Below are 26,236 nucleotides of genomic sequence, written 5' to 3'. Positions count from 1 at the left end.
AAGGGGGCACAGTGTGAAGTTGTGCCAGGGGACGTCTAGGCTGGATGTTAGGAGGAAGTTCTTCACAGAGAGAGTGATTTGCCAGTGGAATAGGCTGCCCATGAAGGTGGAGGAGTCACCATCCCTGAAGGTGTTCAAGAAAAGCCTGGATGAGGCACTTAGTGCCATGGTCTAGTTGACTAGATAGAACTGGGACATAGGTTGGACTGGATGATCTCTTCCAACCTGGTTGATTCTATGACTTCAAACCCGATCCTTTCAAAAGGCCGGTAAGCTAACCGCCTTCCCAGCAAACAGCCTGGTTCGGCAAGAGAGAGCAGGGCCGAGGCTAGCTCAGCTGAAACGCACTTTCTCGAAGCCTTTTTCTCCTCCATTTTGCTGCTCTCTCAATCCGAGGAGCCCAGAAGGGGGCAGGGAGCGGCAGGCGCTAAGTGTTCGCTGGGATGTGAGGCAGCGGGCGGTGCCTGGCGAACGGCAGATTTAAACGAGGAATGCAGGTGTCCAGGCGACTGGAAGTGAGGAGTGCTGGAGCCTGGCACTCGAAGTCGAGGGAGACACAGGCATTGGCTGCATTAGGTGTGAGCAGATTAATAGTCTGCTTAACCTAGTGGCTGAACTCAAGAGAGAGGTGGAACGCCTGAAGGCTGAAAGGGAATGTAAAAGAGAGCACCATGCTCTGCAGTCCCCTTGCCAGAGGGAGATGAACTAAGCAACCAAGGAGAATGAATGCATGTGCCTGCCAGAAGGGGCAAGGGTAAACCCTTCCAGCCATCCTCACATCCTCAGCTGCCCTTACATAACAGGTATAGGGCACTAGAGGTTGAGGATGAGGTGATCTTGGAGCAGGCAGAAGCATCACCAGCTGAGAGGGCAACTGAAACAAATCAGTTGCCCTCTCTGTGATGGTTTGGGGGTTACCCCGCCCCTCCCACACTTTGTATTTGCCCCAGCTAACTCAGACGGCCTCTGGGAATACAGATGAAGCAATTTATTTACAGCTAGCAGAATTTACAAGCAGCTATTTACAATATATACAGTTATATACAATTATATACAGAAATATACAAAGGATAAACGATATGAAAGCACAACTCCCCTCCCAGAAACCTGAGTCCCCAGGAGGGGCTCTCAAACCACCCCAACACCTCCCCCCGGCCCTCTCAACCTTACCCCAGTTCTCAGGAAGAAGAGAGGTGCAGCCAAGAGGTTAGGGAGCAAGGTTAGTAGGAGCAGGGTTAATGAGATGTGACCAGGTCTAAGGCAAAAGCAAGAGTGAGAAACAAAAATGGAGAAAAAGTCTTTCTTCTTCCCAGAGTTCTCAGCGTGACTGTGAGAGAAGTTGACATCAATTGTTTTCATTCCATTGCCTGTTATCTGGTTCTTTTACCAAAACATCCCAGCTTGCTTCAAACTACCACAATCCACCCCTTGTCTACTTCGCTCAGAGTATTGCTGAGAATTATCCAATCTAATCTAAACCAATATTTACACTAAAACAATATATACAAGTTCAGTTCACACTTCAATCAGATGTAGGTGATTCAAAAGCTCAGAACAGGGACTCCCAGGTGATATTGGGTTCGTGCTCACGTACTGTAGATTCTATTGTAGATTCTCTCAGTGTTGGGCGCCGATGTTACCTAGAACAGAAAACTCCTAACAGCTTGAATTAGACACTCTGAATTTAAACTCTCTCAGCTAAAGTTAAATTTCTCTGTGGAATACACTGGATTTCACCATTCTCCTGCATTACCCAGTATGTATGACCAGGACCTTCAGCAGATACCACCCATCGGACAGGTTTCCCTTCGCCCGAAGGAGAAAATACCCAAACAGTTTTCCCTAACAGATTCTTTTCACGTACAACAGGAACTTTATCACCGTCTACTGTTTGGACCAAATCTGATTGTGCGGGTCCTGCTCTGTTTACTGAGCCTCTACTATTTACCAACCAGGTAGCTTCTGCTAAATGTTTGTCCCAGTTTTTCAGAGTTCCACCCCCCATGGCTTTTAGGGTGGTTTTCAGCAAACCATTGTAGCGTTCAATCTTCCCTGAAGCTGGTGCATAGTAGGGTATGTGATAGATCCATTCAATACCATGCTCTTTGGCCCAGTTTTTCACTAGATTGTTCTTGAAATGAGTACCATTGTCTGACTCGATTCTCTCTGGAGTTCCATGTCCCCACAAGATCTGTCTCTCCAAACCAACAATGGTGTTACGTGCAGTAGCATGTGGAACTGGATAGGTTTCCAACCATCCGGTGCTGGCTTCTACCATCGTTAGCACATACTGCTTGCCAGAACGTGATCTAGGTAAAGTGATGTGGTCAATCTTCCAGGCTTCACCATACTTGTACTTTGACCATCTATCACCATACCATAAGGGCTTGATTCGCTTAGCCTGCTTAATAGCAGCACAAATGTCACAGTCATAGATGACTTGGGTGATAGCATCCATGGACAAGTCAATTGACCTATCACGAGCCCATCGGTATGTTCCATCTCTGCCTTGATGTCCAGATGAATCATGGGCCCACCGAGCTAAGAGCAGTTCACCTCGGTGTTTCCAATCAAGGTCAATGTCAAGTTCAGAGTTGGTATCAACTTGAGCAATCTTAGCAGCTTGATCTGCCTTCTGATTATGTTGATGTTCCTCAGTTGCTCTGCTCTTAGGCATGTGTGCATCTACGTGCCGCCGCACCTTCACTGGAGTTTTCTCCAGCCGTGCATCAATGTCCTGCCATAGATCAGCACACCAAATAGGCTTTCCTTTCCTCTGCCAACCATTCTTCTTCCAGTCCTTTAGCCAACCCCATAGAGCATTGGCTACCATCCACGAGTCGGTGTAGAGGTAAAGGATAGGCCAATTCTCACGTTCAGCCACATCAAGAGCAAGTTGAACAGCTTTTACCTCAGCAAACTGACTGGATTCTCCTTCGCCATCTTTCGTTTCGGTAACTCTCCTGGTTGGACTCCAAACCGCTGACTTCCATCTTCGCTTGTTCCCAACAAGATGACAGGAACCGTCTGTGAACAAAGCATAGTTCTTTTCCTGATCAGAGAGATCACCATAGGGAGGAGCTTCCTCAGCACGAGTTATTTTCTCCTCTGGAGTTTTGGAACAGTCTGTGCCTTCCGGCCAGTTGGTGATCACCTCCACCAGACCAGGTCAGTCAAGATTACCCATTCGTGCTCGTTGGGTTATCAAAGCCATCCATTTAGACCAGGTTGCATCTGTGGCATGATGTGGTGATGAACCTTTGCCCTTGAACATCAAGTTCAGAACTGGCAGTCTAGGAGCTAAAAGCAATTGTGACTCAGTTCCAATCACTTCAGAAGCTGCTTTCACTCCCTCATAGGCTGCTAGAATCTCTTTCTCAGTTGCAGTGTAATTTGTCTCTGAACCTCTGTAACAACGTCCCCAGAAACCAAGTGGACGACCACGTGTCTCATTTGGAGCTCTCTGCCAAAGACTCCAAGTTGGACCATTGTCACTGGCAGCCGTGTATAGAATGTTCTTAATGTCCGGACCAGATCTCACAGGTCCCAGGCCCACTGCATGGACTACTTCTCGCTTAGTCTGATCAAAGGCTGCTTGTTGTTCAGGTCCCCACTCGAAATTGTTTCTCTTACGAGTCACATCATGCAGAGGTTTGACAATCTGACTAAAACCAGGAATGTGTAGTCTCCAAAATCCCACCACACCAAGGAAAGAAAGTGTGTCCTTCTTACTGGTGGGAACTGCCATGGTAGAGACTTTGTTGATCACATCCTGAGGAATGTAACGGCGACCATCCTGCCACCGCACTCCCAGAAACTGAATTTCTCTGGCAGGTCCTTTGACCTTGTCTCTCTTAATGGCAAAACCTGCTTGCAACAGAATGTCAATGATTTTGTTACCTTTCTCAAAGACTTCCTCAGCAGTTTGGCCCCACACAATGATGTCGTCGATGTATTGGATGTGCTCTGGAGCTTTACCTTTCTCCAGTGCATTGTGGATGACTGAATGACAGATGGTTGAGCTGTGTTTCCACCCCTGAGGCAAACGGTTGAACTGGTACTGGATTCCTCTCCAGGTGAATGCAAACTGAGGCCTGCACTCCTTTGCTATGGGAAGAGAGAAGAAAGCATTAGCAATGTCTATGGTAGCATACCATTTAGCCTCCTTCGATTCCAGCTCGCACTGGAGTTCCAGCATGTCCGGCACAGCTGCACTCATGGGTGGCGTCACCTCATTGAGGGCACGAAAGTCAACTGTCAGTCTCCAGTCGCCTGTAGGTTTACGCACAGGCCAGATGGGACTGTTGAAAGGTGAATGAGCTTTCTCGATGACAGCCTGACTCTCCAATTGACGAATCAGTTGATGAATGGGCAACAAAGAGTCACGGTTAGTTCTGTACTGCCTATGATGAACAGTTTGAGTTGCAATTGGCACTTCCAGGTCCTCTATGTCATGATGTCCCACAACTGCAGATTCATCAGAAAGTTCAGGTCTAACAGACAATTTCAATTTATCATCCTCAATCTCTACAGATGCTATTCCAAAAGCCCATTTATGACCCTTAGGATCTTTGAAACAACCTTGTCTCAAAAAGTCAATTCCCAAAATGCAAGGCGCATCAGGACCAGTTACAATAGTATGTGTCTTCCACTCTTTACCAGTTAAACTGATCTCAGCCTGTACCTTAGTTAACTCTTGAGATCCACCAGTGATTCCAAAGATAGAAATGGACTCTGTCCCTTTGCAATTTGATGGCAATAAAGTACACTGAGCACCTGTGTCAACTAAAGCCCTGTATTTCCGAACTCTTGAACTGCCAGGCCACCTAATGAATACATTCCAATAGATTCGGTTCTCTCCACTATCCCTTTCCTCCTCCTGGCTGGAGGCAGGGCACCCCTAATGCTGAACATGGCATGTAGGGTGTACACAGTGATTAGTGTTGTTGCGAGAGAAATTGCAACTGTTGGAACAATTGCAGTTGCTCTCAGGAGCTGAAGAAGTGACAGCTACTTTTCTGGCATTGCTGCCTCTGTTTCTGCCACTCTGCAGATCCCTGACTCTCTTTGAAAGAGCTGAAGTAGGTTTACCATCCCATTTGTTCATGTTCTCACCGTATGTGTCACGCAGAAGTATCCACAGTGACGCACGTGATTGCTGCTGTCTAGGTGGAATTTGTCTCCTCCTGGGCTGGAATTGCCTTGCAGGAGGTGGGCGTCTGTTCCTGACTGCAGAAACATGCACCCATTCAGATGATGCAGGAATGGTATCCTTTACCAGATTGGAAACTGAGGTTGTAAGATCCTCCTTCAGTTCTTTCATGCTCTCCTTGATGCCATCTCTTATCTCTGTACCTAGAGTTTTTATGGCAGAGACTAGGCCAGAATGTGACAAGCTGTCCTCTATCTGCCTGAGCTGGTCAGTGAATTCGCCAACAGTGAAAGATCTTCCATTGTCACTCCTTGCTAGAAACTTACTGGCCAAGATGTTAGCATAGGATGAAGGAGCAAGCTTAATAAGCTTCTTCATGAGACCTGTTCCCAAAGGAATATCATCAGGCTCATGAGTACCATGATCTCCATAAAGCACTTCCTTCACAGCAAACTCCTTCAGAAGCTTAATTCCCTGCTCAACAGTGTTCCACTTCTTGGCAGCCCATGGCAAATCATCTCGGGAAGGATATCTCATAGCCACAGCCAACAGAAGGCGTGTCCACATGCTAACCCTACCAAGAGGACTTGCTAGGTGTTTGTCCACTCCACTCTCCTTAGTGAGTGGTCCCAGCTGCTTGGCAGACTTGTCTCCTACCTGCAGAGCATTAGCACCAATGCCACGGCATCTCACTAGCCAGCTTAGGATTGGCTCACCTGATTCCCTTGAGTATTCCTTCCTAACTTCCCTGACCTCTCTGAGTGGATCCTTGGAACCCTGGATGTCATCTTCCTCCTCCTCTTCCTGTTGTTCTGGTGGTGCTGGGCCTAACACAATCTTCCTCATAGCATTCCTAAACTCATTGGAACCATCCTCTCTCTTGGCAGCTAACCTCACAGCACTCCTCTCACTTGAGTATTGTTGTCTCAGCACATCTACAAGGTCTCGCAGACTAACTGCCTCCTCTTCCTCCTCTTGCTGCTGATCACCAGATGTCCCCTGTCTTACATCCTCCTGCGAACCACTCTTTGTCTTAGCTTTTGCCTTAGCAGGTGCCAGAAGGGCCTGAGCAGCAACAGACTTGGATGTGTCTGCTGGAGGATTTGAATTTTTAGGAGTCTGACCTGAAGGGTTTGAATCCTTAGGGGTCTGACCTGGAGCATTTGAATTATTGGAGGTCTGACTTGGAGCATTTGTATCCTTAGGGGTCTGACCTGGAGCTTGTGAGTTCAAGTCTGCCTTGCTTTTAACAGGAGGATTTTGGTTCTGGTCTGCTGGCTGGGGGTTCAAATTGGCTGAGCTGGTGTCATTAGGATTTGGACTGACTGGGCTAGCGTTACCAGCACTAGTAGTATTATTAACATTAGTGGGATTATTTGCCTGTCCTCCTGGGATGCCTGCCAAACCTGAGGTGTTTTCATTTTTGCTAGGAACATTCTGATTTTGGGTACCTGCCTGCCCTCCTGAGGCTCCTGCTGAACTCTGCGGCCTGTTTTGGTTATCCTTATCATTGTTTACGTTATTGGCAGGAACACTGGCTGTGTTCCCAGCACTTGGAGAAGGAGGGGCAGAGGCTGGCAAGGGGGAAGCCGATAACTGTGTTCCCTTGTTTTGCTGTGAAAGAGACTGCTTCTGAGACACAGAATTTTTCCTAGCTCTTACAGAAACTGGTTTTGAATTTTTCACCAATAATGTCAAAATTAATATGAATATTAAAATCATGAGGCAAATATTAAAAACTGTGAGAAGAAAAACAGTTTTACACGAGCATGTGCCTATACAAACAGTTGGAATTCCTGTCTTAGGCTGAATAACTCTCATTAGAGCCATATTTAAAGCAGAATTTCCATTGATTGTCACATTATTGACCAGAGCTCCTGTAATATCCTTTGTAATATTCTCAGAGATATTAAAACCAGCATAACCAAGAATTAAATCACCCCAGCTCCAGAACATATCTGAAACCTTAGCTTTAGCCTTATTATAAGCCAGATCAATGAAATAAGCAACAATTTGAGCTTTTATCCAATTAAATGTCAAGAAAACAAAACCAGACCAGAGCAATGCACCAACCAAATACAATAGCTGCTTGATTAGCTTCATCTTAATTCCCAGAGCTAATTTCCAGTCACTCAAAAATATCTAGCCCCACGTTGGGCGCCAATTAAAAATGTGATGGTTTGGGGGTTACCCCGCCCCTCCCACACTTTGTATTTGCCCCAGCTAACTCAGACGGACTCTGGGAATATAGATGAAGCAATTTATTTACAGCTAGCAGAATTTACAAGCAGCTATTTACAATATATACAGTTATATACAATTATATACAGAAATATACAAAGGATAAACGATATGAAAGCACAACTCCCCTCCCAGAAACCTGAGTCCCCAGGAGGGGCTCTCAAACCACCCCAACACCTCCCCCCGGCCCTCTCAACCTTACCCCAGTTCTCAGGAAGAAGAGAGGTGCAGCCAAGAGGTTAGGGAGCAAGGTTAGTAGGAGCAGGGTTAATGAGATGTGACCAGGTCTAAGGCAAAAGCAAGAGTGAGAAACAAAAATGGAGAAAAAGTCTTTCTTCTTCCCAGAGTTCTCAGCGTGACTGTGAGAGAAGTTGACATCAATTGTTTTCATTCCATTGCCTGTTATCTAGTTCTTTTACCAAAACATCTCAGCTTGCTTCAAACTACCACACTCTCACATCAGAACAAGTACCCAGAAGAAAAAGAGGAGGGCAATTGTTATTGGTGATTCCCTTCTGAAGGGAACAGAGGGCCCCCTATGCCAGCCAGACCCCTTCCACAGGGAGATCTGCTGCCTCCCTGGGGCCCAGGTCAGGGATGTTACCAGGAGGCTGCCTACTGCAGTGCAGCCCTCTGATTACTATCCCTTATTAGTTATACAGACAGGGAATGATGAGGTTAATAACAAAGGGCTAAAAGCTATCAAAAGGGACTTTAAGACACTGGGGAGAGCAGTTGAGGGAGCAGGGGCACAGGTAGTCTTTTCATCTATACCCTTAGTCACAGGTTGGAATACAGAGAGAAATAGGAAAGCGTATTTGATGAACAAGTGGCTCAGAGATTGGTGCCTCCAACATAACTTTGGATTCTTTGATCTTGGGAAACTTCATCTTACCACAGGTCTGCAAGCAACAGATGGGATACAACTGACACAGAAGGGAAGAAGGACCCTGGCACATATGCTGGCTGGGCTTGTTGAGAGGGCTTTAAACTAGAATGGAAGGGGGAGGGGGTTAAACATGACAGGACTAGAGATCAATCAAAGGAAATTGAGGATGGTAGGCTACAGATAGGGGTAAAAGCAGCAGCCCAGCTGAAGTGTATGTACACTAATGCACGCAGTATGGGTAACAAAACAAGAAGAGCTGGAAGCTCTGGTGCTGGAGGAAAACTATGATATTGTCGCCATCACTGAAACGTGGTGGGATGGCTCACGTGATTGGTGTGCTGTAATCAATGGCTACAGACTCTTCAGGAGAGACAGGCAAGGGAGAAAAGGTGGGGAAGTGGCTCTGTATATTAGGGATGCTCTGGATGTCATGGAGGTAGAAATCAAGGATGATCTAGTTGAGACATTATGGGTGAGACTTAAGGCGAAGGCCAACATGGCTGATATCCTGGTTGGAATCTGTTACAGACCACCCAACCAGGAAGAAGAGGTTGATTTATTACTCTTTGAGCAACTGGAGGCTGCCTCAAGATCACCTGCCCTTGTTCTGGTGGGCGACTTTAACCTACCAGACATCTGCTGGGACTTAAACACTGCAGAGAAGAAGCAGTCTAGAAAGTTTCTGCAATGTGTGGAAGACAACTTCCTATCCCAGCTGTTACGTGAGCCTACCGGGGGGCAGCCCTGATTGACCTACTGCTCACAAATAGAGAGGGCCTCATAGGGATGTGGTGGTTGGATGCTGCCTGGGGTCCAGTGACCATGAAATTAAAGAGTTTTCAATACATGGAGAAACCAGGAGGGGTATCAGCAGAACCTCCACGCTGGACTTCCGAAGGGCAGACTTCAGCCTATTTAAGGAACTAATTCAGAAAATTCCTTGGGAAAAAGCCCTTGAAAACAAAGGGGTCCAGGAAGGTTGGACCTACTTCAAGAAAGAACTCCTGAAGGCACAGGAGCAGGCTGTGCCATTGTACCGGAAGATGAGCCGACGAGGGAGGCAGCCAGACTGGATGGGCAAAGAGCTGCTAAAGGAATTAAAGATTAAAAAGACAGTGTATCACCTTAGAAAAAGAGGGGAGGTGTCCCAGGAAAAGTTCAAGGAAGTTGTTAGATCTTGTAGAGGAAAAATTAGAGAGGCAAAAGCCCACGTGGAGCTCAGGCTGGCCATGGCTGTCAAGGAAAATAAAATATGTTTCTTTAAATATATGAATGGCAAGAGAAGGGCCAAAGACAATCTCCAGTCCTTATTAGATAGAGAGGGGAACATAGTGACAAAGGATGAGGAAAAGGCAGAGGTGCTTAACGCCTTCTTTGCCTCAATCTTCAATAGCGTCTCCAGGACAACTGGACTCCTGAAGTGGTGGATGGAGTCAGGGACCAGTACAGTCCCCCTCTAATCCATGAGGAAGCAGTAAGGGACCTGCTGCGTCATTTGGATCCTCAGAAGTCCATGGGACCGGATGGGATCCACCCTCGGATGCTGAGAGAGCTGGCAGCTGAGCTGGCCAAGCCACTCTCCATCATTTATCAGCAGTCCTGGGTCACTGGAGAGGTCCCCGGAGACTGGAAGGTGGCCAATGTGATTCCCATACGCAAGAAGGGTCGTAAGGAGGAGCCAGAAAACTACAGACCTGTGAGCCTGACCTCAGTGCCAGCAAGGTCATGGAACAGGTCATCTTGAGTGCCATCACAAAGCACCTACAGGGTGGCCAAGGGATCAGGCCCAGCCAGCATGGGTTTAGGAAGGGCAGGTCCTGCCTGACCAACCTGATCTCCTTTTATGATCAGGTTACCCACCTGGTGAATGTGGGGAAGGTTGTGGATGTAGTCTACTTGGACTTCAGCAAAGCCTTTGACACTGTCTGCCACGAGAAGCTCCTGGCCAAGCTGGCAGCTCATGGCTTGGACAGATTCACTCTGTGCTGGGTCAGGAACTGTCTGGATGGCCGAGCTCAGAGAGTGGTGGTGAATGGTGCCACATCCAGTTGGCAGCCAGTCACTAGTGGTGTTCCCCAGGGGACAGTGCTGGGCCCAGTCCTGTTCAATATCTTTATTGATGACCTGACAAGGGGATTAGGGGATTGAGTCCTGCATCAGTAAGTTTGCAGGTGACACCAAGCTAGGAGCAGGTGTTGAGCTGTTGGAAGGTAGGAGAGCCCTGCAGAGGGACCTAGACAGGCTGGATAGGTGGGCAGAAGCCAATGGGATGAGATTTAACAAGGCCAAGTACAGGATTCTGCACTTTGGCCACAACAACCCCAAGCAGCGCTACAGGCTGGGGACAGAGTGGCTGGAGAGCAGCCAGGAGGAAAAGGACCTGGGGGTACTGATAGATAGTAGGCTGAAGATGAGCCAGCAGTGTGCCCAGGTCGCCAAGAGAGCCAATGGCATCCTGGCCTGCATCAGGAACAGTGTGGCCAGTAGGACAAGGGAGGTTATTCTTCCCCTGTACTCAGCACTGGAGAGGCCACACCTTGAGTACTGTGTCCAGTTCTGGGCCCCTCAATTCAGGAAAGATGTTGAGGTGCTGGAGCATGTCCAGAGAAGGGCAACAAAGCTGGTGAAGGGCCTGGAACACAAACCCTATGAGGAGAGGTTGAGGGAGCTGGGGCTGTTTAGCCTGGAGGAGAGGAAGCTCAGGGGTGATCTTATTACTGTCTACAACTACCTGAAGGGACATTGTAGCCAGGTGGGGGGTGGCCTCTTCTCCCAGGCAACCAGCAGTAGAACAAGGGGACACAGTCTCAAGTTGTGCCGGGGGAAGAAGTATAGGCTGGATGTTAGGAGGAAGTTCTTCACAGAGAGAATTGGAATGGACTGCCCAGGGAGGTGGTGGAGGCACCGTCCCTGGAGGTCTTCAAGAAAAGACTGGATGAGGCACTTAGTGCCATGGTCTAGTTGACTGGCTAGGGCTGGGGGATAGGTTGGACTGGATGATCTTAGAGGTCTCTTCCAACCTGGTTGATTCTATGATTCTATGATTCCCCCACCAGGGACTTGATGCATGACCACCTTATTTACTTTCTGGCAAGTCAGTCATGGGTAATTTGCTTGGCCAATTCAAAAATTCCAATAGATCCAAAATTTCACAAAAATGGATTGCAAGGAGCCTGAGTTCCCCAATGCATGCGTCTGTGGATCCTTTTTAAGGTCTGTTTTTCTGTAGGCTGGCTTGGGAACTGTTTCCCATCCATCATTCAGAAAACACTTTCTTTCAATTTCACTTGCCCCCAAGTCTTTTTTTACTTTTCACTTAGTAGGATTAAATACACCTGACTCTGGTGTTAAGTTTCCCTGTGTCCACCCTAACTTGAAATATCTATATTTCCTCTCCTTCTGATGATTCCTTTGCTATTTAATCAGACAGATTATTTCTTCTTATTTGGAAGGCCAGCACCTTTTGATGGCCCTTTACATGTTCTACAGCTACTAAACTTGGCCACTTCAATGATTCCAGTATTCATTTGATTAATTCCCCATCGATCAAATCCTTCCCCTGCATAACGATTAATCCTCACTCTTTCCCGATCTTGTCAAATGTATGCACTACCCCATAAGCGTATTTTGAATCTGTATAAACGATCTCCTTTTCCTGATTCTGTTTGTAAGTCCTCATGGACCTTGGTCTGCATTTGTCTAAGGCTTAGACAGTCATGTTCTCATGTTCCTATTCCCTCAGGACTAGCATACAAGAACTGAGCAGGATTAGTTGTTGAGGTTACAACCAATTTCAATTCCCCATTATGTAACAGAATAGTGGAATATTTCAGTATTCTGACATCAGTTCCAGCTGCCTTTCCATGTTTTGCTTTAGAATGCTTCTCACACTATGTGGGGTATATACTGTTAAAATGCTCCCAAAAGTAAGTTTCTGGCCCTCTTTGACAAGCAAGGCTGTGGCAGCCACAGCCTGGAGGCAAGTGGGCCAGCTGTGGCTTACAGGATCTAATAGTTTCAAGAAATATGCCACAGGCTTCTGGTGACCTTCCCAATCCTGAGTAAGAACTCCATATGCCACCTGTTTTTCTATATTTACAATCAACTGGAAGGAATATTTCAAATCTGGCAAGCTTAAGAATGGTGCTGTCACCAGTGCCTCTTTGACTTTAACAAACTGTTCATCATATTCCTGTGTCCACTCAATGGTATCAGGTGCAAGTTTTACATATGTAAATTTTACCAACTGAGTGTACCCTGAAATCCACAGTCTACAATACCCAAATAAACCCAAAACTCACCTGATTTCCATTTTTGACTGGGGAAGTGGAAGGGCTAATATTCCTGAAACCCACTGGGGATCTAATTTCTTTGATTCCCTTTCCAATAAGTGACTCAAATATGTCACCTCCTTTTTGGTGGACTGCAGTTTTTGTTTAGAGACCCACAACCCTCTATCACCAAGGAAATTTAGTAGTCTGATTCCTGAGTCTCTCCTGCTACCAATAGATCACCCTGGGCAATGGATTGCCCAGGGAGGTGGTTGAAGCCCTATCCATGGAGGTGTTAAAGGCCAGGCTGGATGAGGCTCTGGCCAGCCTTGATCTAGGGTAGGGTGTCCCTGCCCCTGGCAGAGGGGTTGGAACTAGACGATCCTTGTGGTCCCTTCTAACCCTGCCTGATTCTGTGATCCACATATTGAACCAGAACCACCTTTTCAGATATTTCACATGCTTTCAATAATTTCTCTAGGGTTTGACCAAATAAGAGATTCTGGAAATCCTTGGAGTAATACAGTCCACCGTAATTGTTTCATCCAAGTCTCCAAATCCTCCCATTCAAATGCAAAAATCTCTACTTTCTTTATCCAATGGACAAGCCCAAAATCTATCCTTTAGGTCTATCACACTATACTAGGTATATTCTGGAGGTACATAGTTATACCATAGAATCATAGAATCATAGAATCAACCAGGTTGGAAGAGACCTCCAAGATCATCCAGTCCAATCTAGCACCAAGCCCTATCCAGTCAACTAGACCATGGCACCAAGTGCCTCATGCAGGCTTTTCTTGAACACCTCCAGGGATGGTGACTCCACCACCTCCCTGGGCAGCCCATTCCAATGCCAGTCACTCTCTGGGGTTGTTGTGGCCAAAGTGCAGAATCCTGTACTTGGCCTTGTTAAATCTCATCCCATGGGCCTCTGCCCACCTATCCAGCCTGTCTAGGTCCTTCTGCAGGGCTCTCCTACCTTCCAACAGCTCAACACCTGCTCCTAGCTTGGTGTCACCTGCAAACTTACTGATGCTGGACTCAATCCCCTCATCCAGATCATCAATAAAGATGTTGAACAGGACTGGGCCCAGCACTGTCCCTTGGGGAACACCACTAGAGACAGCTGCCAAATGGATGTGGATCATGGCCTTGCATCCATCTGTAAGGCTGTATACAAGTCAAATGTCTAAAACCATGACATTGTCTGACTTTTATTATCAATCACATTTGTGTTCTGAAGAAATAAGGCTTCTTGTCTATGCAACTATAGTGCAATTTCTACGCTACCATCACTTTAGAGAAAAAAACAAAACAAAAATCATACAGTATGCACGACTCAATAGAGTGTAAAGATTTGGCATTAATGGAAATCATAGAATCAGTCAGGGTTGGAAGAGACCACAAAGATAATCTAGTTCCAAACCCCTTCCCATGGGCATAGATACACTACCCTAGATCAGGCTGGCCAGAGCCTCATCCAGACTGGCCTTAAACACCTCCAGGGATGGGGTCTCAATCACCTCCCTGGGCAGCCCATTTCAAAGTCTCACCACTCTCATGATGAAGAACTTCCTCCTCACATCCAGTCTGAATCTACCCACCTCCAGCTTTACTCCATTCCCCCTAATCCTGCCACTACCTGAACCAGGTGACTGCTTTCTGGTTTGGTTTACAGCTGGAAGTCTTGTACCAGTCTGTAGGTGCCATCCTCTTTTCTTACCAGGAGTATGGGGTATTATGTACTGACATGCAAGGTTCTAGGGTCCCTTCCCTGACTAATTATTATGGGCTTTAGCCCTCTCCTCCCTTCATATGAGATGGGATACTGCTTTACCCTTATCGAGTTATCTGAATCTGTGATCCTTATTTTAGTTGGTTCTATATGTAATTTTCCAAAATTACCATCTGTGGCCCACACCCCTGGGTTTATGCATTTCTCATCTTCAGTTGTTAACTTCTTTAGTTTCACTACCATTTCTTTTTCTTTAGGAATCACTCCAATTCTCAATGGGATCTGGAGATCTCTGCCTAATAAGCTGCATCCTGCCTCAGATACAAAGAGTAGATTTGTACAATGATCATCTCCCCAGTCCTCATCCTTACCTTTGTAATAACTGGTACTTCAAACCCTTCCCCACTAGCCCCAGTTACCCTTACAGTCTCCTTTCCTTCTTTATACCCTTAGGATATCTGTGTAATACTTGATCTTTCTGCTGCAGTATCTACTAAGAACTGATGTTCCTCCTCCTGGGGTCCAATTTTTACTTTTATCAAGGGCTCAGTCTTGTCATTTACCCCCAAGAGGAAGAGCCCCTGAGCCCTCTAATCTTGTTCTGCCTCTTGGAATCTCTTCAAATCTTGCTGTCATCTAAGACAGTCCCTCTTTAGGTGTCCCCTCTTCTCACAGTACAAGCATTCCCCAGCTTGCGCATTTGTTGTACTCGTTCAGGGCCGCTCATACAACTCTTTGGATACACCTGTGCTTTCCCTGGCTGCCCTGTCCACTGGGTCTCTCTGACTGCCACCACAAAGATCTTGGCTTTATTCTTTGCCTTTTCCTCATCCCTCCTAACATACACTTTCTGTGCTTCTCTTAATAATTCCTGTAAACTTTTTTCCTGCCACCCTTCCAATTTCTGCAACTTTTATCTGATGTCCTAGTTGGAGCGACTCTCAGAATTTGCCTTTAACACTACCTCACCTGCTGGGGAGTTGAGGTTTAACCCTGAATACTGTTGCATATCCTTTTTAAGTCTCTCTAGGCAGTCTATGGGAGACTCATCCTTTTTTTGAGTAGTGTTAAATGCTTTAGCAATATTCTGTCTCCAAGGGACTGTTTCTTTTATTCCCATCTTCATTAATGTTCTATAATCTGCCACTTCTTGTCAGTCGCTTGGTCGTGATTCCAGTTAGGATTAATGACTGACATTGTTTGATCCCCCAGGGGTCCCTGCTGATTGTTCCTCTCCTGAATTCTCATTTCAAGGCCAATAAAGATCATCGGGTCTTCTTTTTCCCTCTGGCTATTCTATCATACAATATTCTATCATTTTTGCTTTATCTTTATTTTTAGTATATTTTACATCTCTCCAATTAGAAATCATTACCTTCAGTGAACTATTAGGAGGTATATTCTGCCATGCCTTCTTGCTCCCCTGTCCTTTGGGGTCCTTAGCCTTTCCAGCACCTTGCCTGTTCCTGAGTGTCTCCCACCACCAATCCTCACCCTAATCCCAGAGAGGGCCAGTCAGTCTCCATATTCACTTCATCTTTTCACCACCCAGTCAAACACAGTTAGAAAGACTCAGCATATGCTTGTACTCATGCACTGACCTCTATTTCTCCCACCCAACCAGGCAGTGCTACTTGCTGTCTGGTGACTTCCTGGAGAGCTCAAATCTGTCCACATTCACAGACTTTTATTCTTGAGGTCTCCACCACTGATCCTTCTCTAATACTTGCCATCCTGTGACTTCTTGCCTGGGTCTTCATCCACTTAGAATTACAGATACTTTATGGCCATTCCCTGGGGAGCTCTTTTTCCTTGGTTCTGCTTTAACTGTATGTGTTCTACACTCCCGCGTTTCCTGAAGAGCGCTGACAGGCCACCTAAGGAGGTGGGGGCCCCCCTGTGTGGGTCCCAGTCATCCAGGGGCGAGGAAGATCACATCCAGGATCACCAGGAATTATTATAAATAATCTTAGGCACAAGCCAATCAATACCAAAGACAATATAAAATTTATTTGTTAGAAACAAGCAGCACTGGGCATGAGGGGAATTTGTGCTCTACCAACTCATGCAACGAGCACACATTCTTTCCCATTTATACACTCAGTTTATGCATATGTATCAAGTATGTAAAAAAGTCCTTGAGATTCTTGCTATGCCAGAGATCTTTCATGTGTCTGTGTCGTTTGGGCTGCTCAGGGTCATCCAGTTACCTCTGATGGTTGTCAGAGATCTTCTCTGTGTGTCATTCTGACTCTGACCCCCCCAGTGCAAGCGCACAAAAAAAAAAAAACAAAAAAAAACAACAAAACCAAATCACCAGTTCCTACCACTAATTCTCCATTCCAGGGAGGCAAATCTCCTCCCATCCTTTGTTTCCTCCCAACACAAATCATGCTCCTATTTATCACAATCTGAAACTGTACCTGCTCCATGTAACATATTAGTAATCAGGGTTATATCACAGAATTTTTTTTAAAGGAAGTGTTGAAGACTGATTTGTCATGGTTGTTAGACTGGCACCTTGTGAAAAAGCATGCATATATATATGCACATATTTGGACTAATACTACATTGGTGTTGTTTCAGATTAGTATACCTGTACTTTCAGTGACACTTTTGAAGAAAACCAAAACTGCTCTTCTTGTGCCAAATGCTCTGATCATAGCAACAGTTACAGACAGGGTAAGTACTGCTGAAGAGCAAAGGTACTGCACTCTCTGCTTGCAGCCCTGAAGGGTGTGGTTTCCTATGGGATGAAGATGGGTTTGAATCTGGGCTAGGTGTGAGTTATGATGAGGCTGATATAAAAATGATTAGTTTATTAAATATATAAAGACATTTTTCCCCAAAGTTATTTACAGTTAACACACACACAAATTCTTTTATGCAGTTGGTAAAACTAATTTTGCAGAATGTATATGTACAACCAGATGGATTTTTAAACAATTTTAGGAAAGGTTTTAGAACATTTAAACAACTGCAGAGAGTATTGCAGCACATACTGCCACTTAAAAGTTAAACATAAACTTTCACAAATTTTAGAAAAGAGAGTTAGTTTACTCACTGGTCAGAGTCTCAATATTGATAGTCCAAAAGTATATGTAGAAGCATGAACAAGGAAAAATATAGTCCCAGCCACATGGTGGCCTTCCACTAAGTTACTGTGCCGAGGTTGGCGGGGAGCAGGTTGCTGTTTGCATAGTTCAAATTGAGCACGTTGTCTGAGAAGATTCATGGACAGGAGGCAGATCCTCTGATTATCAGGAGGTCATTGGAGCAGTTAGCCACCTGGGCGAAGCAGGATCCAGATTTATGGGGGCCGGAGCAGTCTGATGCATGCTATGTATAGGAAAGGAGTCGTCCCTCGGGCTGGAGCTGTGGGCCGGCAGGTCCTGATGTAGTAACTCGGTGCTAGGCTGTTGCTAGGTCGTTAGCTAGACTCGGCTAGAGTCACACAGATTCGGGCTTGGCTGAGCTCAGACAGGTAGCTGCTCCCAGAACCAGGCAAGTGGTTTCAATCCCTTGTCTCAGTTCCAGAGACAGGCAGGGTCAACATGTGTTTGTGAGAGAAACAAGACAAGTAGCAAGCAGCAAACGCAGCAGCAAACAAACAAGTTGGCTAATTTTTAAGCATTTTGGCAAATGTTGTTAACCAATAGCAACAGATGGAAACACCCCTAGAGCCAATCCTAGGTTATTTCACCAAAAAGGGGAGTTGCACGTGCCTAGCATCCATAACCTGTGCTTGTGAAAAACAAAGTAGGGTGCAAAACAAGATCAAATATGGTGTCTCCAGCTTCCTACTGGGAAAAAAGGTGGGGGGCAGGGGAGAAGGACAAGGTGGGTATTCAGGTAGGTGTTTAGGACATGCAGACATATGTCTTGGATACACATTTTAGATATAATTTGGACCTCCCACCACAGATGTTTCTAGGTTTTCTTGCTTGCATTGTTGTGATAGGCTGGGACCATTTTTAGGGGGTTTTGGTGTGGGTGTGTTTTGTCGTTTTTTTTGTTGTTTGTTTTTTTTTTCTTCAGCTTGCAAACACCCTGTCTTATTCCTTTGGATCTGCAATAAACACAGTTGTATAGAACTTGGTGAGAAAATAAACAGAATCTCTTTTTGCCAGCTGCTCTGTAATCTATCATTCCCCAATTTTTGAGACTACTGTGTAGTGGTAATGAAAGAACTGAGACTGCTGGATCAGAATGTACATGCACAAAGGATTACCTGCCTTATTGGCAGCTCTGGCAGTATTCTTTCATTTAGTTGTCCGTTACATAAGAAACAACACCTTAAATGCACAAAACATAATTGCTTACAATTATACTCCATGTAGTGCTTTGGATGTTATCTGCCCCACACACACACACTTTGGAAATCACCCAGACTAGACTCAGCTGGCTCTGGAAATCTGAATGAAGCTTGTATTTACAGCTTAGCACAATATACAAGAAGATATTTACAATATATACATTTATGTACAGAAATATACAAGGTAAAAGGTAATACAGAAACAACACCTCTCCCAGAAACCTGAGTCCCCAGGAGGGGCTCCCAACCACCCTTCCACCTTCTCCCCACCAATCTCAACCTTACCCCAGTCTCAAGGAAGAATGGAGGTTTGGCCAGAGGTTAAGAAGCAAAGTGGATTAATCAGAGAGGTGGCAGAGCGGTTAGAGAGAAGTGCAGCTCAGGCAGTGCCCCAGGAAGAAGAAGTGCCTTATCTGTATTTGGATACTTGTTCTTATACATCTCAGCAAGCCTGTGAGTGAAGTAGACATCACCCTTGTTTGTCTTTCACAGCCTGTAATCTAGTTCTTCTCACCAAAACATTCTAGCTTGCTTCTAACTAGCACAATCCACCCGTGTCTGTTTCACTCAGAGTATTGCTGAGAACTCTCACGGGTTACTTTCTCCTCTGAAGGTTTTGTGCAGTCTGTGCCTTCTGGCCAGCTGGTGATCACCTCCACCAGACAAGCTCAATCAAGATTACCCATTTGTGCTCGTTGGGTTATCAAAGCCATCCATTCAGACCAGGTTGCATCTGTGGTTGCATGATGTGGTGATGTACCTTGCCTTTGACCATCCAGTCCAAAACTGGCCATCTAGGAGGTAAAAGCAATTGTGACTCAGTTCAAATCACTTCAAAGGCTGCTCTCACTCCTTCATATGCTGCTAGTATCTGTTTCTCTGTTGGGGTGTAATTTGCCTCCGAACCTCTGTAGCTATGCCCCTAGAAACCAAGTGGATGACCACATATCCCATTTGGAGATCTCTGCCAGAGGCTCCAAGTTGGACCATTGTCACTCGCAGCCGTGTACGGAATGTTCTTAATGTCTGAACCAGATCATACAGGTCCCAAGGCCACTGCATGGACTACTTCTCGCTTGATCTGATTGAGGACTGCTTGTTGCTCAGGTCCCCACTCAAAATTGTTTCTCTTACGAGTCACATCATGCAGAGGTTTGACAATTTGACTGAATCCAGGAATGTGTAGTCTCCAAAATCCCATAGCACCCGAAAAAGATAGAGTGTCCTTCCTATTTGTGGGAAGTGCCATGGTGGAGACTTTGTTAATCACATCCTGTGGAATGTGATGGCAACCATCCTGTCACTGCACTCCTAGAAACTGAATTTCACTGGCAGGTCCTTTGACCTTCTCTCTCTTAATGGCAAAACCTGCTTGAAACAGAATGTCAGTGATTTTGTTACCTTTCTCAAAGACTTCCTCAGCAGTTTGGTCCCACACAATGATGTCGTCGATGAACTGTATGTGCTCTGGAGCTTTACCTTTCTCCAGTGCATTGTGGATGAGTGAGTGACAGATGGTTAAGCTGTGTTTCTACCCCTGAGACAAACATTTGAACTGGTACTGTATTCCTCTCCAGGTGAATGCAAACTGAGGCCTGCACTCCTTTACTATGGGGATAGAGAAGAAAGCATTAGCAATGTCTATGGTAGCATACCATTTGGCTTCCTTTGATTTTAGCTCATGCTGGAATGTCTGAGACAGCTGCACTCATGGGTGGAGTCACCTCTTTGTGAGCACGAAAATCTACTGTCAGTCTCCATTAGGCTTGCGCACAGGCCAGATGGGACTGTTGAAAGGTGAATGAGCTTTCTCAATGACAGCCTGACTCTCCAGATGCTGAATCAGCTCATGATTGGGCAACAAAGAGTCACAGTTGGTTCTGTGCTGCCTGTGGTGTACAGTTTGAGGAGTAGTTGGCAGCTCCAGATCCTCTATGTCATGATGTCCCACAACTGCAGATTCATCTGAAAGTTCAGGTCTAATGGACAATGTCAGTCTACCATCCTCAATCTCTACAGATGCTATTCTAAAAGCCCTTTTATGACCCTTATGATCTTTGAAACAACCTTGTCTCAAAAAGTCAATTCGCAGAATGCAAGGCCCATCAGGACCAGTTACAATAGTATGTTTCTTCCACTCTTTACCAACTTTGCCTGCAACTTAGTTAACTCTTGTGATCCACCAGTGATTCCAGAAATAGTGATAGACTGTGTCCCTTGCAGTTTGATGGCAATAAAGTACACTGACCACCTGTGTCAACTAAAGCCCTGTATTTCCAAACTTTTGAACTGCCAGGCCACCTCATGAATACATTTCAATAGCTTCAGTTTTCTCCACTATCCCTTTCCTCCTGCTGGCTGGAGGCAGGGCACCCCTAATGCTGAACATGGCATGTGGGGTGTACACAATGATTGGTGGTGTTGTGAAAGAAATTGCAATTGTTGGAATAATTGCAGTTGCTCTGAGGAGCTGAAGAAGTGATAGCTACTTTTCTGGCATTGCTGCCTCTGTTTCTGCCCCTCTGCTGTTCCCTGACTCTCTTTGAAAGAGCTGAAGTAGGCTGACCATCCCACTTGTTCATATTCTCCCCATAGCAGTTACGCAGAATTATCCACAGTGACACATGTAATTGCTGATGTCTAGGTGGAATTTGTCTCCTCCTGCTAAGGTGGAGTTGCCTTGCAGGAGGTGGGCATCTGTTCCTGATGGCAGAAACATGCAGCCATTCGGATGACGCAGGGATTGTATCCCTTGCCAGATTGGAAATTGAGGTTTTGATTTCCTCCTTCAGTTCTCTCAATACTATCTTTAATGTCATTCTTTATCTCTTTCATCTCTGTAGTCATAGTTTTTATAGCAGAGTCCATATCAGAATGTGACAAGCTGTCCTCTGTCTACCTGAACTGGTCAGTGAATTCACCAACAGTGTAAGACCTTCCATTATCACTCCTTGATAGAAACCTGCCAGACAAGCTGTTAGCATAGGAAGAAAGAGCAAGTTTAATAAGCTTCTTCATAAGACCTGTTCCCAGAGGAATGTCATCAGGCTCATGTGTGCCATGATCTCCATAAAGCACTTCCTTCACAGCAAACTCCTTCAGAAGCTTAATTCCCTGCTCAGTGGTGTTCTACTTCTTGGCTGCCCATGGTAGATCATCTTGGGAAGGATATCTCATAGCCACAGCCAACAGAAGGCGTGCCCACAAGCTAACCTTACCAAGAGGACTTGCTAGGTATTTGTCCACTCCACTCTCCTTGGTTAGTGGTCATAGCTGCTTGGCAGACTTGTCTCCTACCTGAAGGACATTTGCACCAATAGTACAGCATCTTACCAGCCAGCTTATGATTGGCTCTCCTAATTCCCTTGAGTATTCCTTTCTAACTTCCCTGACCTCTCTGAGTGGATTGTTGGAATCCTAGATGTCATCCTTCTCCTCTTCCTCTTGTTGATCTGGATGTCCCTGGTCTAGAAACAGACCTTTCCTTAGAGCACTCTTAAACTCATTGGAACCGTCCTCTTTCTTGGCAGGCAATCCCGCAGTGCTCCTCTGGTCAGAGTACTGAGATCTAAGTATGTTTGCCAGATCTCGAATACTGTATGTCTCCTCTTCCTCCTCTTGTGCACCAGAGGTACCGTCCCCTGAGTCCTCTTCTGAATCACTCTTTGTCAAATGTTTTGTCTTAACCTGGGCTTTGGCTGGCACCAAGAGAAACTGGGCTGAGGTTCCCTCTAGTGGGTCTGAATTACTAGGGGTCTGACCTGGGGCCTGTGAGTTCAGATCTGCCTTAGGGTCTCCTACTGCTTAAGGAGTTGAACTGGCTGAATTAGTTGAATTGGTTGAAGAAACATCTTGAGTTTGAGTAGTTCTCTGTGTTCCTAGGCATTGTGCTATGTTATTGTTTTTGGTGGGAACATTGACAGCTTTCCCACTATTGAAGGGAGGAGGTGTAGTGGTGCCTCCCCAGTTGCTCTCCCCCATCAAGCTATCAGTGTTTACATTTATATTGCCGTTTATCTCACTCTGTTTGTCATTTGTCTGGTGCACCGGCCCCTTCTTTTTACTTCTTAAAGGCATCACACTCCAATTTCTCTTACGTAATGCCAAAATTAATATGAAAATCAAAATTATAAGACTGAGATTACACATGACAGAAATACCACAGTCTCATCTGAATAAAATTCAGGACAAGGGTTTGGTGCCTGGGTCTTAGGTAAGATTACTCACATTAAAGCTGTAGATAAAGCAGAATTATTTCCATTTCCTGTAATGCTACTGGTAAATGTTCCTGTAGTGTTACTGGTAAAAGACACAGTGATGTTAAGCCCTATATTGCCAAGGATGAAATCCCCACAACTCCAAAAAATGGATGTAAGTTTGGATTTGATCTTCCTCAAAATGAAATTAAACAAAAGGTAACCAGTTTTGGCTTAGAGCCAGTTGTAAACATGAAAGCAGAGGACAGGCCATGCAATAGCCTCCCTAAGAAAAATAGCTTCATTAGCTTCATTCTGATTCCCAGAGTTAATTAACAATCACTCAAAATCAATTTGCTCCAGGTTGGAGTGCCAAAATTCGAAGGATGTGATGGTTTGGGTGTTACCCACCCCCTACACAGTTTGGAAATCACCCAGACTAGACCCAGCTGGCTCTGAAAATTTGAATGAAGCTTCATTAGCTTCAACAGTAAGCACATCAATCAGTAGCAGATGTGATTACCCTTAGTCCAGCTTTTAGGACAAACCCTTTTTCCTGGCGTAAATACTTTGTGGATGCAGGAGATTGTGCAAAAAAAAATGTTTTGTTTACCTTTCTGAAGTGGTAGGTAAAACATTGCATGAAAAGATTTCTAAAATAAGAACTGATCTGAACTATAGTCTGATTCCTGCAGCAGAACATAACTTTTACATGCCTGTGCTGTGCTCCTTGTGATTGGCCTCAGGTCATAGGCTTCAGTGGCGTTTTTTCCTGCAACACAGAAGTTCTGCAATTGTTATTTGGTCATCAAAGCCACCAGGTTAAAGCAAGCTTGTACTGTATGTCTTTTCTCAAACAGTTGTGGAATTTTTGTTTTTCAGTACATGTTTGTGTCCTTACTCTCCAGAGATACCACATACAAGCTGTTAAAATGTATCTGTAGACATCTTGAGGTAAGTACTAATGGGAGTGAAGAGGTTATGTAGCTTTATGTTCTGTATTACATCACCCTTGTTTGTCTTTCACAGCCTGTAGTCTAGTTCTGCTCACCAAAACGTTCTAGCTAGCTAGCTTCAAACTAGCACAAAATGCTAGGTCATTTCTGGGTGTGTTCCTTGTTAACACTGCTGCTTTTTTTTTCCAGAATAGAAGCGTGGGCAACAGTCCAAATCCATCTTCTGCAGAGAACAGCTTCGGAGCTGATCGTCCTACAACCCTGCCCCTGGTAAATCACTTAGGTGTTTATTCTTTTGTTCCGTGGCATTTTTCATTGCAAGTACTCCCTAAAATGACTGAAGAAAGGAAACTGAAGGAAATCATGACATCTGTTTCTAAAAGTTCCACAAGTGTTTTAACATTAGGAAGCAGCTGGAATGACTAGCATAAGTATAATACGATCTGATTATATGCAGTGTATATACATGAGTATGCTTTGGATGTATTCAAGGTTTGTGTACTATACATATCTCTATGTAGCAGTCAGGTTTCACCATGTTCTGTAGTGATATAACCTTGCTTCTTCCTCTGCTATGGACAGTTTTTCAAGCTGGGAACTTTACACTGTGAGCCAGTTCAGACATCTGAAAGAGCTATGTAGCCACATGTGATAACCATAGTCTAGTTCTAGTAATCTCTGTCCTAGACTTCTCAATTTGTCTAATGTAACAGACTTTTTTTTCTACAAACACTCTCTTCATTTAGTTGAAGGCAGGGGATGAGGCTTGGATTCTGATAGTGATACGGGGCTTATTTTGCTAACTCAATATCTACATGATGATATCAGTTATTGCTTCTCATGACTTTCTTCCCATCAGGATTTCAATGAAGACTATTCTGATCTGGATGGAATAGTACAGCAGCGGAGACAGGAGATGGGAGAGTCCAGCAGTACAGGCTCTCAGACTCCAGAGCTGGAATGCTTCCAAGGTGACTGGAATCATGGGGCCCCAAGAAAATTTGAATGGCTTAGCTTAGTTTTTAAGATATTCCTCAAAGCCATGATAGCTTTTTCCATTATTGCATCCCTTTGCAATCCAGACTTGGGCAATGGCTTGTCAGCAGGAGATCTGATATGTCACTACTGCTTCCAATTGCTTATTTATGTACTAACCACTCCTCACATCCCTCATCAGTTATGCTAGTAGATACAGAACAGGAGTTTTTTGGAATTTAGCCCCAGCTGGCAAATAAGCACCAGAAGGAGGTAGAGAGTTGGGGAGAAGAGAGACAGGTAAAATTCATGGGTTGAGATAGGACCAATTTAGTAACTACAGTATTGTTGTTGTTGCTGTTACTATTATCAGTACCATTACTGTAATAATGAAAATTAGTATACCAAAAAGAGAGAAATAAAAGCCAAGAAAAAGCAAGTGGTACACAATGCAATTACCCACTCACCCATACTCAAACAGTGTTCTGTCCCCACTGGCCAATGCCCTCCAGTTTATACACTGAATGTGATGTTCTATGGTATGGAATATCCCTTTAGGTAGTTCAGGTAGACTGTCTAGGCCATGCTGCTTCCCAGCATGTTGTGCACCTGTTCACTGGCAGAGCATGGCAAACTGAGAATTCTTTAATTTAGTGTAAATACTACTTAGCAGAAATCAAAACATCAGTGTATTGTCAGCCCTGTTGTCACACCAAATCCAAAATCACATTACTGTACAGCTACTGGGGAGAAAATTAACTCTCTACCTGGTTTTGGTCATCAAAAAATTATTTTGGACATGTTTTTCTGGGTTTATTTTTTAAGCCTTCATTTTACTCTTTGTCGTTTTAAAGACACTTGAAAATGCTGTCCAAACTTGTTCATTCTTAACACTGTTCTTTGTAATCTCATATCCCTCAAGTTCTTCACCTCATTAGAAGAAATACTGTGTAGGAGCTCGCTGCATGTAAGTTTAGCACAACCTAATTTATGTAGCACTCACTGAATGTTGTTTGTAAAACCCGGAGTGTTATTTTGCTGTACAATTAATATGCGTTAATATAGTAACCTGTCATCATGCTGTTTTTACTCTCAGTTCCATCTTGACTAGAAGAATTTATATGATAAACTCTTAAAATTACTTTTAAATGTAATGGTTTTCAGTCACATTGGCTTTTTATTGTTTTCCTTTTTTGTTATCTTTCATTCAGGAGTATGATTTGGATCTATTTGCTTTCACTGGTCTCTGGTATTTACTGTGTATGTATTTTTAGTTGGTGATGTTTGTGAAGCAGTGACTAAATTGTGGTATCATTGCTTACTACATTGATTGTAAACAATTATTTAACTTGCTGCCTTGGTTCTTTACAGTTAATAACTGCTTCAACCCTTACTGCTTTTTTTTTTCATAAGTAAAAACCCAATATCCAATTCAAGAATCACCTTAAGCAGAAGAATTGAGGGCTGTGGGGAGAACACCTGTCACTTATGATTCTGTTTACT

The 26,236-nt window shown here is 44.7% G+C and overlaps 1 protein-coding gene across 1 annotated transcript in view; it reads left to right on the top strand.

The window, feature by feature from the left end:
• The window catches only part of GRAMD2B (GRAM domain containing 2B), a 71,500-nt gene that overhangs the window by 34,488 nt on the left and 10,776 nt on the right, over positions 1-26,236 (top strand). Inside the window, exons 6-9 of the mRNA XM_064139996.1 lie at positions 16,878-16,973; positions 23,685-23,756; positions 23,948-24,028; positions 24,618-24,729. Of these exons, the coding sequence (XP_063996066.1) occupies positions 16,878-16,973; positions 23,685-23,756; positions 23,948-24,028; positions 24,618-24,729 (361 nt within the window). The remainder of the gene's footprint in view (positions 1-16,877; positions 16,974-23,684; positions 23,757-23,947; positions 24,029-24,617; positions 24,730-26,236) is intronic.

This window comes from Pogoniulus pusillus, chromosome Z (genome assembly GCF_015220805.1).
Source record: "Pogoniulus pusillus isolate bPogPus1 chromosome Z, bPogPus1.pri, whole genome shotgun sequence".
NCBI lineage: Eukaryota > Metazoa > Chordata > Aves > Piciformes > Lybiidae > Pogoniulus > Pogoniulus pusillus.
This window is presented reverse-complemented; position numbering and strand designations above follow the sequence as displayed.